Genomic DNA, 12,354 nt, shown 5'->3' with positions numbered 1-12,354 from the left:
GACAGGAGGTCTGGGATTCAAAAATAAGTTTAGTCACTATTTCTGGATAAATGGAACACACAGGGCTTAGGAAAAGGTAAAGCAGGAAGCAATTATAAAAATACTGGAAAATGATCTATGAAATATTAAAATCCTAGGCATGTGAAACAATTTAATGAGACAGTTTTAAACTCAAAAACTGTTGGAATACATCTTTACCTGAATACTTTCTATACACTTGGGCTTCTTTGATAGCTCAGCTGGTAAAGAATCCACCTGCAATGCAGGAGACCCCAGTTTGATTCCTGGGATGGGACGATCCACTAGAGAAGGGATAGGCTACCCACTCCAGTATTCTTGAGCTTCCCTTGTGGCTCAGGTGATAAAGAATCCGCCTGCAACGCAGGAAGCCTGAGTTTGATCCCTGGGTCGGGAAGATGCCCTGAAGGGAAAGGCTACCCACTCCAGTATTCTGGCCTGGAGAATTCCATGGACTATATGCAAAGAGTTGGACACGACTGAGCAACTAAGCACAGCACAGAACCTAAAAGACATCTGTGCAAAAATGCAGTGGTATGGCACAGTGTGGAAAACACAGCTTCAGCATGGCTGCAGCAAGGGACCTCTGGACAGAGACAACACATGAGGCTAAAGTACACAAATTCGGTAGCAGCTAACTAAATTTCAGGGAAATAAAATTCTGCAATTCAACTACTTCTTTTAAGTCCAAACTGTTTCCACTGTGTTTGGATTCAAAAATCAAATGAAATATGATATTCCTATTTTAAAGAAATCAACATGTAATTTTGGTTTGAAAAACTTCTACTTTCTTTACTAAATTTCTTATTTTAATATATGGGTGATTTTCTCCTCATTACCTGTCACTACTTGTCTTTATCAGAACAGTATTCAATAGAATTTGTTCAGGTAAACTTTAGAAACTTATTTTATTCCTTTGACTTTTATAGGCATATAATAATACAATCAAGTAACTTCAAAACTGAAGACCAAGATGTAATTAATAATGGAAAACTAGAGGTAGATACCAAACTTAATCAATACTTATTTCAAACTGTATTTTAATAAAAATTATTTTTAAGAAAAGCTAGTTGAAACAAATGCATTAATTTATCTCGGGGCACACAGTAAACAGCAGTGTTACTGAATAATTCTTCTGGGATCACAATTAAGCAAGACTGTGAAATCCCCAAATCTAGATTCATGTATTCTAATACTGGAAAAATAGAAGTCAGTGTTAAATATACAGTACATGCCAGAATCTGACACTGTTGAATACCTCATAACCAAAGGATTACATGTATGAAACCCAAACGCACCCATCTACAGAGTTCAGGGAAACTCTCATATGCTTTCTTTCACACATCCTAACACACTGCAGCTGAAAGTGAAAGTTGGTATAATCTCTGGAAGGCAATATATATACTTAACAGATACATTTGTCAAAGTATATTTCAATGTCCACAGCTTTTTATACAATTTCTCTTCTTACACATGTGAAAAATAACAAACAAAGATTTTTAACTGTAGTACTGTTTGTGAAAGCAAAAATGGCAACTGGCTAAGTATCAATCAAAAGGAGCTGATCTAAAAATCATGGCTATCTACACAGGGAATTCTACACAATTTTTTAAAAATATGAGGCAACTCTTACTTATTAGGGTTAACCATACAAATTGGCTTCCCAGGTGGCTCACTCAGTAAAGAATCCACCTACAGTGCAGGAGATTGCATTCAACAGAGGAGACTTGGGTGAAAGCAAGTTAGGAAGATCCCCTGGAGGAGGAAATGGCAACTCACTCTAGTATTCTTGCCTGGGAAATCCCATGGACAGAGGAGCCTGCCAGGCTACAGTTTATGGGGTTCCAAGAGTCGGACATGACTTAGCAACTACACCACCACCATCATATAAAACTGCTAATATTCAATCATTTCTGATCCAGAAAACCACAATTTCATACAGTCAGCCTAATAGGCATAGCTGGAGTGAAGTGCATGGAGAGGCTAAACTGCCTGAGAGTGAACTGTGGCTCCTTTACTCAACTCTGTGCCTCATTTTCCTCATGCATATAATGTGAAAAGGAATCTACTTCGTGGGCTGTTGTAAGCACTTAACACATTAAGCAACAAGTAGTTAGAACAGTGACACATCTTAAAAGTTAAATAAATATCTGTCATTATCTCCCAAATAGATGCTTAGGTAAAAACAGTGCAGAACTGTATGCATAGCAGGCGTGCGCACGTATGTTTTAAAGAACAGATACAAAAGTAGCTGCAGTTGCACTAAACAGCAGCTGTGTGTGTGTGTGTTTTAAAGAACACACACCAAAGTAGCTGCAGTTGTATTAAATACCCTAGAAAGGGAATATAAGACAATGAAAATAACAGTTAATCCTGAGGGAAAAAAAGCCTAGGTCACTCATAGACTTGTTTTTCACTGTATGTGCTTTGTGAATTTTGCATGTATACACATGTATCGTCTAATTAAAAATGTATACATGAAGTGACTTTCTTTCATGTAAAATAAATACAATACACCAATCTGGTAGCAGTTACTTAAATTACAAGTGTAATATATAGAGCTTTATTGACTATGCCAAAGCCTCTGACTGTTGGAAAATTCCCAAAGAGATGGGATACCAGACCACCTGACCTGCCTCTTGAGAAACCTATATGCAGGTCAGGAAGCAACAGTTAGAACTGGATATGGAAAAACGGACTGGTTCCAACAGGAAAAGGAGTACGTCAAGGCTGTATATTGTCACCCTGCTTATTTAACTTATATGCAGAGTACATTCTGAGAAACGCTGGGCTGGAAGAAGCACAAGCTGGAATCAAAATTGCCGGGAGAAATATCAATAATCTGAGATATGCAGATGACACCACCCTTATGGCAGAAAGTGAAGAACTAAAGAGCCTCTTGATGAAAGTGAAAGAGGAGAGTGAAAAAGTTGGCTTAAAGCTCAACATAAAGAAAACTAAGATCATGGCATCCGGTCCCATCACTTCATGGCAAACAGATGGGGAAACAGTGTCAGACTTTATTTTGGGGGGCTCCAAAATCACTGCAGATGGTGATTGCAGCCATGAAATTAAAAGACACTTGCTCCTTGGAAGGAAAGTTATGACCAACCTAGACAGCATATTAAAAAGCAGAAACATTACTTTGGCAACAAAGGTGTGTCTAGTCAAGGCTATGGTTTTTCCAGTGGTCATGTATGGATGTGAGAGTTGGACTACAAAGAAAGCTGAGTGCCGAAGAATTGATGCTTTTGAACTGCGGTGTTGGAGAAGACTCTTGAGAATCCCTTGGACTGCAGAGATATCCAACCAGTCCATCCTAAAGGAGATCAGTCTTGAGTGTTCATTGGAAAGACTGATGTTGAAACTCCAATACTCTGGCCACCTGATGAGAAGAACTAACTTATTGGAAAAGACCTTTACATTGGGAAAGATTGAAGGCAGAAAGAGAAGGGGATGATGGAGGATGAGATGGTTGAACGGCATCACCAACTCAAAGGATATGAGTTTGGGTAAACTCTGGGAGTTGGTGATGGACAGGGAGGCCTGGCGTGCTGCAGTCCGTGGGGTCAAAAAGAGTCGGACATGGCTGAACAACTGAACTGAATGCTTTTCAAACTCGATAAGGACATACAGGGAAATGTCCAATCAAAGAGCAACTAGAAGATCTTATTCAAGCATTAATTTTGTTCAAAGAAAACCTTTTACGTAATTATATTTTACACATGCATGCATTCATATATGTGTGTACATGTTTAAGAGTATATGTGGTGGGGAGGGTGTAGGCAGGAAATGCGTACACTCAATTAACATGCTTTTAAAGATAAAATACCCTCTTCAGGTAACATTAGGAAACAAGATATATAGCAAGAAGCTATTTTAGGTTATTAGAATTATTTACCTCCTGGATAGGAGTAACAGGGTGAATCAATATGCAAAACTCTAGCCTAGGAAGGTCTAAACAATTCCTGAACAGGTAACCATCCAAAGTGTTAATTTCAAAATATTAATGAATCTTTTGCTTAATGAATCTTTTGCCAGCTCTAAGTACTGTCCTATTCCAACATATATTATAAAAAGAAAGGCTAGCAAGTGTCAAGAATTCCTAAATTTTGCATTTTTGTGTTGTGCTGTACTTAATCGCTCAGTCATGTGCAACTCTTTGCGACCCCATGGGCTGCAGTACGCCAGGCTCCTCTGTCCATGGAATTCTCCAGGCAAGATTACTTGAATGGGTTGCCATTTCTTTCACTAGTGGATGTTCTCCACCCAAGGATCAAACTCCAGGTCTCCACATTGTGAGCGGATTCTTTACTGTCTCAGTCACCAGGGAATCCAATCTTTACATTAAGCCCTGGTAATCACAGCATTCAAATCTTAACACCTTAAGATAAACTTTTCCATTATAAAAACAAAATGAAGAGTTACTTCTTTAGTGATTCTAGAACTAATTTTCATGTGAAGGTGTACTGCATATCTAACTTTATTCCTTTTTAAAAAACCAACTGTTTTCAGCAGCATTTATTGAATAATTTTTGATTGCTCAATCAAGTAATCTGTGTAGCCCTTAAAGCATATCACATTAGTAACTAGTACCAAGTCCTTCTGCCTACTTACTAAAAAGCTTTTCTAACCCATGTCGTCTCTAAGAAAATCTAGGCAGTCATTTAATGAAAAATAAAAAATAATTATTAAAAATATTCATAAACAATTGGAAAACTAATCACAAAAGACTGAAACTGGTATAATGAGCTATATAAAATAGGCTTCTGTATTAAAAAATACAGTGCAATTTTTAAAACCAATGCAATTTTAAATTTATAAAAATGAACTAGTACATGAGTGGATGAGGGGTGGGAGGGAGGTTCAAGAGGGGATACATGTACACATACAGCTAATTCACTTCACTGTATGGCAGAAACTAACACAGCACTGTAAAGCAATTATATTCCAATAAAAAAGGAACTGGAAAAAAAAAAAAAAAGAAAATTTAACAGGTTAGGTTTAGGACTAGCTCAAGAAAAAGACTATTATCCGCACCACCCCTGCAACAAAAATGGCAAAGAACAAAAAATTACAAGATATATAAATACAAGTATCTGAGAAACTCTGCACTGGGGAAAGAAATGCAAACTAAAACAAAGAAAGAATACTTTTTCCAAATGTGCAGAGAATATTTTTCAATAAAAACAACATAAATATAGAACAAAGCTTAGTATACACCACCACCTTCACAAAAAGGGGGAAATATATTCAATATTTACTTGGAAAAATACACAAGAAACTGCTAATACAGGCTGCTTTTCAGAAAAGGAGACAGACGGCTGGTGGAAAGGATGGGGGAGAGATAAATTTTGATTTCTAAACCATATGATTTGGGCTTCCCTGATAGCTCAGTTGGTAAAGAAATCTGCCTGCAATGGAGGAGACCCCAGTTCAATTCCTGGGCTGGGAAGATCCGCTGGAGAAGGAATAGGCTACCTAACTCCAGTATTCTTGGATTTCCCTTTGGCTCAGCTGGTAAAGAATCTGCCTGCAATGTGGGAGACCTGGGTTCAATCCTTGGGTTGGGAAGATTCCCCTGGAGAAGGGAAAGGCTACCCACTCCAGTATTCTGGCCTGGAGAATTCCACATGATTTACTGCTCATGAAAAAAACAATGAAATCATGGAACATTGCAAAAGCAAGGGTAAAATACTATAGGTATGGCAGCAGTGAAACAAAAGTAATACATACCCACATACAGTGTTTCTTCAAAGTGATCCAGCAGTATGGAGTGAGTTGGTTTTATTTCTGAACTTTTCACTTATAATCAGCTGGTATGTGCATCTATCCTTAAGCCACAGTTTTTTGTTTTGGATTTTTTTTTTTTCCACAAGGGATGTAGGATCTTAGTTCCCTTAGTCCAGGAATCAAACCCACACCCTCTACATTGGAAGCACAAAATCTTAACCACTGGACCGCCAGGGAAGTTAAAACCAGTTCTGATTACTGCAGCTTTGCAGTTAAGTTCTGAAACTGGAGGTACAGGTCCTATTTCTTCTTTGCAAAAGTGTTTTGACAACTTAGGGTCCTCTGCAATTCTATATAAATTTTAAGATCAGCTTCTACCCAAAAAGCCACTGGGACTTTGGTGGGGATTGTACTGGCAGCAAATCATTAATAATATTAAGTCTTTCAACGGTTAATAAAATGCTAATGCCTTTTCATTTATTCAGATCTTCTTTAATTTCTTTCAATAGTGTTTCATTTTTTTTTTTATTGTATAAAGTTTCATACTCCTTAGTTAAATTTATTCCTAAGTATTTTGGTTTTGATACTAAACAGAATTTTCTTAATTTCCTTTGCAAATTGTCCATTGCTAGTATATGGAAATGCTTCCCTGGTGGCTCAGTCAGTAAAGAATCCACCTGCAATGCAGGAAACCTGGGTTCAATATCTGAGTTGGGAAGATACCCTGGAGGAGGGCATGGCGACCCACTCCAGTATTCTTGCCTGGAGAATTCCCATGGACAGAGAAGCCTGGCAGGCTACAGGGCATGGGGTTGCAAAGAGTCAGACACGACTGAGCGACTAAGTATACAATAATGGAAACACAACTGACTTTTGTGTACTGATTCTGTAGCGTACAACTGTGCTGTATTTACTTACCGGTGTTAACAGTTATTCTGTGGATTCTTTAGGATTTTCTATATGAAGGATCATGTCATCTTCAAACAGATAATTTTACTTCTTCCCTTCCAATCTGGATCCTTTTTATTTCCTTTTCTAGCCTAAGAGCTCAGCTAAAACTTCCAACACAAGGTTCAATATCAGTAGTGAAAGCAGATATACTACCTTGTTCCCAATCCAAGAAGAAAAGCTTTCAGTCTTTCATCACTGAGTATGATGTTGGTTGTGGGTTTTTCATAAAAGCCCTTAACTAAGCTCACTTTCATTCCCAGTTTGTTACGTTTGCTTTCACAAAAGGGTGTTGAATTGTGTGCTTTTTCTGTGGAGACTGAGGTGATCAAGTGCTTTTCTTTTCTTCATTCTATTAATTGGGTATATTATATTGGTTTTATGTTGCACCACCCTGGAATTCTGGGGATAAACCCCACTTAGCCATGGTGTATAATTCTTTTGAAACGCTGTTGGATTCAGTCTGCATTACCAGTGTATTTTGACAACTGAAGATACACAAAAATAAACATATCAAATGTTAACAAGTAATTATTTCTACATGGTGATTTTATAGGAAAGATTTACCTCTTCATATCTTTCTGTATTTTCTATAATCAAATATGAATATCTTTTACAGCAAAAAAAAAGTATTTTATTGATTTTTCTCACTTATGAAATATTATAAAGCAGAGATGAACAAACTGATGCCATATGTATGAATGTGAAATCTAAAAATCATTACTCAAAGAAAAAACAAGCTGCAGAATATAATTATACAGTGGTGCTGTCACTTCAATCGTGTCCGACTCTTTGTGACCCCAAGGACTGTAGCCTGACAGGCTCCTCTGTCCATGAGATTCTCCAGGCAAAGATATTGGAGTGGGTTGCCATTTCCTCCTCTGTAATATACAGTATGCTATCTTCAATATAGGCTTCCCTGGTGGTTCAGATGGTAAAGAATCTGCCTGCAATTTGGAGATCTGGGTTCAATACCTGGGTCAGGAAGATCCCCTGGAGAAGGAAATGGCTACCCACTCCAGCATCATTGCTTGGAGAATTCCATGAACTGAGGAGCCTGGCAGGCTACAGTCCATGTAAAATTTATAACCCTATAAAATGAAACTCTTATAGGTATGCTGCTGCTGCTGCTAAGTCGCTTCAGTTGTGTCCGACTGTGCGACCCCATAAACAGCAGCCCACCAGGATCCTCTGTCCCTGGGATTCTCCAGGCAAGAACACTGGAGTGGGTTGCCACTTCCTTCTCCAATGCATGAAAGTGAAAAGTGAAAGTGAAGTCGCTCAGTCATGTCCAACTCGTAGCGACCCCATGGACTGCAGCCTACCAGGCTCCTCCGTCCATGGGATTTTCCAGGCAAGAGTACTGGAGTGGGGTGCCATTGCCTTCTCCGCTTACAGGTATATGGACACACAAATATGTAATGAAAATATCAAAACATGAATGATGAAAGTAATCTGATTCATAGTAATCCCTGGAAATGCAGAGAGGGGTACACCCCAGGCAGTCTCAACTGGGGTGAAGGAGAAATTTTGTTTCTTAAAACAAAAATATACACAAATTATTTTAAGATTAGATGTATATGAGTTGAAAATATTCAGGTCTTTGTAATAATATTCTCTATACTATTTGAAATGCTTCATAATAAAAATATTTTTGAGAAAAATTATACCAAAATATAAACAGATGTCCAATTTTTTTTAAAGGAAATTTACCATTTTTGAAAAGAAACTTTTCAGCAATTACTAGAGACAGGACCCTTCCTTTCCCATGAATTCTTTGTAACAATAACAACTTTTCATCAATGAAAATATTTGTTGATGACCCGAGATGATACTGGGTTTCATGAATAAAGAAGGAACTATTAGCCTGATTTTGGACTTCCCTGGTAGCTCAGCTGGTAAAGAATCCACCTGCAATGAAGGAGACCCTGGTTAGATTCCAGGGTCGGGAAGATCCCCTGGAGAAGGGATAGGATACCTACTCCAGTATTCTTGGGCTCTCATGGTGGCTCAGACGGTAAAGAATCTGCCTGCAAAGCGGGAGACCTGGGTTCAATCCTGGGTTGGGAAGATCCCCTGGAGGAGGGCATGACAACTCACTCCAGTATTCTTGCCTGGAGAATCCCCATGGACAGAGGAGTTCGGCGGGTTACAGTCCATGGGGTCGCAAAGAGTCGAACACGACTGAGTGACTAAGCACACAGCACAGCCTGATTTAGGAGAAACCGCAAATGAAACAAAACTGCTTACAGAAGTATGATGCTCAAAGTCACCAAATAAATTTCACACCTTTCTTAAAACTTAACACAGGTTAACAGAAGTCTAATTTTTATTTGGCCATGCCTTGTGGCTTGTGAGATCTTAGTTCCCCATCAGTTCTGAACCACCAGGGAAGTTTCACGAAGTTCTTTTAATAGGCTTTTCCCTCTTAATAGACTGATTTCACCATGCACAGCATGGCAAGAGTACAGAGAAAACACCCAGAGCTGTCACAAAAAAATAATGAAAAATGTTCTGGAATTAGACAGTGGTGATGGGTTACACAACTCTGCATCTACTAAAAACTACAAACATGTTTAATTTTATGGCATGTAACTTAGGTCTCAATAAAGCAGTTTTCTTAAAAAGTAATGATGATTCTTCATTTAAAGCGGCATTCCAACAAAGCTCTTTCTTTCTCCATTTTACTATAATCACCACGGTGGTGGCGGTTTAGTCACTAAGTCGTGTCCAACTCTTGCGACCCCATGGATTGTAGCCCACCAGGCTCCTCTGTCCATGGGATGCTCCAGGGAAGAATACTGGAGTAGGCTGCTATTTCCTTGTCCAGGGGATCTTCCCATCCCAGGGACTGAACCTAGGTCTCCTGCATTGCAGGCAGATTCTTTACCAACTGAGCTATGAGGGAAGCCCAATAATCACCATAGTTCATTGAAATCAGAAACTCCATTATTTATCTATGGACACTGTACACTGTAACACAGAATCTGTTACTTTACAGCCCAAAACTCTAACTTTCTCACTATTATCATTTTAAAAAATCTGTGACAGAAAAGCACCGTTTTAAGCACACTGTGAGCTGATTATTTACATTTTCCTCTAGTGGTAAAAACTGGTGGGAATTCAGGTTTAGCATATTACTTCGGAAAAACGACATGTTTCTGAAAAGAAGGCCCTCTCCCCTGAAAAATACCTTTTTCTCTCTATTCTAACACACATCCTTATCTCTACATAATACTCAACAGCCTCAAATCTAAATCAGAATCTAGTCAACTAAGAGAGGCATCCATATGCCGAGAAGAGTAGAAGGAAGCAGACCTGGGGAAGGAGGACACTCCTTAGAGCCTAAGGAGGAACTTCCTATTTTCATGCCTCAGTGGGAACAAACAAGAGTGGGACCTGAGGCTCAACGCTACGCACACACCTGTTCTTCTTCCGTGAAGGGCACAAGAGCCAGTGGCAGCAGGGGCTCCTCCTGTAGGATAGGCAGAAATTCTTTATCCAGAAGGTCTGAAGGGATCTGTTTGACCAAACACATGACCATGAGATTAATGCTCTCCCTGCAATTCTAAAGAAGCCAAAACAAGAAAATACTGTTTGGTTTATCTGCTGCTGATTATCAAAGATATGGATTAAAAGCTTATTCAGTCACAATTAATATTCTGACAGGGTCAAACATTTTTTAAAAGCCCAGTCACTCACCCCGTCCTCCCATTAGACTACCACACTCAGATTTGATATATAACACTGACCCTGATACTCCAGAGTGCACATTTAACTCAAACCACAGACGGTAAGGAGAATTTTACAAGCAACTGTATCTGTTCTTAGCAACGATCATTAAAGTTTGATCCTTAATCCATTAATAAAATTAAAAGCAAAGTACACTTAAGTAGAAAATGTTATTCCTCACTAGTTACATAACAGAAGTGTACTTTATACTGTGAGTTTTGATCATTTGTAAGTAACACAAATGAGGTACTATATTTTAAGATTTTCTCCCCACTAAAAATTTTACATTTAACTCAAAAGCAAAGAACAAGAGAAGCATCTGCCCTTCTGGCTCCTAACATCTAACTGGAAAGAATGACAGATGCAATAAAGAGAAGAGAAAACTTTCTCAGCCATCACAATGCGATAAAAATAAAGGTTGTGAGGAAATCAGTTAGACAAAGCATTAAGTCCTGACCACTCTCCTGCTTCCATGAAGCTTTCTACTTCTGTGATGAAATCTTAGGTTTTCTCTAAAGCATAAAGTGTGCATCATTTAGAAGAGCCTCTGTGAACTAATGCAGGTTTCAACACAGGAAGAAAAGAGAGAAGAACCATAGCTATTTCATGTATCAACACGTAACTGTACATACCCAGAAATCGCATTTGCAATTTTCAACTCTTTCCTACGTTCTTACCTTATTGTCTTTAAGGAAAAGTGCTAACATTTCTTCTCGCCCGTAACGATAGTCTGCTAACTTATACTTCGGCAATGCTGGCGAAAGAGGGGGGGATGTAATACTCCCACCGCTGGACAGAGCTCGGAGCCTAAAACAGTAAACAGAATAGAAAAACAAAGTGTCAAATGAGCTGGCAGTAAGGACTTTTTATTTCCACATAATGTAATATTTTCATTTTAGTTCTTCAAAAGAACAGAAAGGAAAAGCCATTATCTCAAGGTATCCAAGATTTTAGCTCTAATGCAATCTGTTGTAATAGCTCACTAAGAAAATAGTTCATTGAGTTTATTGACAAATAAGTAGATAACTTCCTTAAGAAGTATTGTGCCATATCCCTGAGAAGTTTAGGGAGTGAGGAGGAGACACCTTTTTCCAAACTATAAAAGTAACATAATTAAAACAAAAGTGAGACATCACCTTACATACACTGGATTAATAAAAATGAATGACTCTAACAATACCAGCTACTGGCAAGGATGTAAAACGACGCAAATTCTCAAGTAGCACTTATGGAGTTAAAAACCAAAACAGTGACTTCAAAGAATGATTTTCTAATATTTAACAAAATATTTTAAAAAATATTTTTGCTCCCCAAGAGAAAATGCAAAATACAGACACCTGTAAAAAAGATACTTTTAAATATGCCCACAACATTTCATAATTCACTTTTAATAAAAGAAATTAATGGTCAGTGTAGAGAATTTGAAAATACAGTGGGGAAAAAAGGTGAAGTACAAGGAGAAAAAAAAAAAAAAAAGCCATATTTACTGCTAAGGAAAAAAAGAAAGGTAAAAATATACTTCAAGCTGATAACAGAAATTACCTCGAAGGAAGAAAACTGGGAAAAGGGGAACGAGTTAATTTTTAAGATGTTATTATTTTAAAAAGGAGTGAATCTCAGCAAAAAATGTCAAGTTTCCCTCTAGGGAAACCATCAGGAGTAGCCCAAAGTTCTATGAAGTAATAGATAACAAGGGTAAAAGGGACCAAGGTACTGCAAGTCAGTAGTTTAGCCCAAAGAAAATTCAACAGAAGCACTGAAATATATCCCCAAATTGCTAAGCTGTATTCACGAACGGCAGAAAAAGTAGCAGGTACCTAGCAAATACACAGAATGTGTTTACATGTAGAAAGCAATACAAGGGGGAAAAAAAAGAGTATGCATTAGTACAGTAAGACTAATAAAGTTTTATTTCTTTTTACT

The 12,354-nt window shown here is 38.1% G+C and overlaps 1 protein-coding gene across 9 annotated transcripts in view; it reads right to left on the bottom strand.

Moving 5' to 3' along the window:
* The window catches only part of GIGYF2 (GRB10 interacting GYF protein 2), a 127,491-nt gene that overhangs the window by 78,541 nt on the left and 36,596 nt on the right, over window positions 1-12,354 (bottom strand). For all 9 annotated transcript variants that reach the window (XM_070368487.1, XM_070368490.1, XM_070368492.1 and 6 more), the window contains 2 exons: window positions 11,109-11,238; window positions 10,124-10,219 (listed from right to left, as the gene is read on the bottom strand). In XM_070368487.1, coding sequence (XP_070224588.1) covers window positions 10,124-10,219; window positions 11,109-11,238 — 226 coding nt within the window. The remainder of the gene's footprint in view (window positions 1-10,123; window positions 10,220-11,108; window positions 11,239-12,354) is intronic.

The sequence above is a fragment of the Bos mutus genome, chromosome 3 (assembly GCF_027580195.1).
Source record: "Bos mutus isolate GX-2022 chromosome 3, NWIPB_WYAK_1.1, whole genome shotgun sequence".
Taxonomy (NCBI): domain Eukaryota; kingdom Metazoa; phylum Chordata; class Mammalia; order Artiodactyla; family Bovidae; genus Bos; species Bos mutus.
This window is presented reverse-complemented; position numbering and strand designations above follow the sequence as displayed.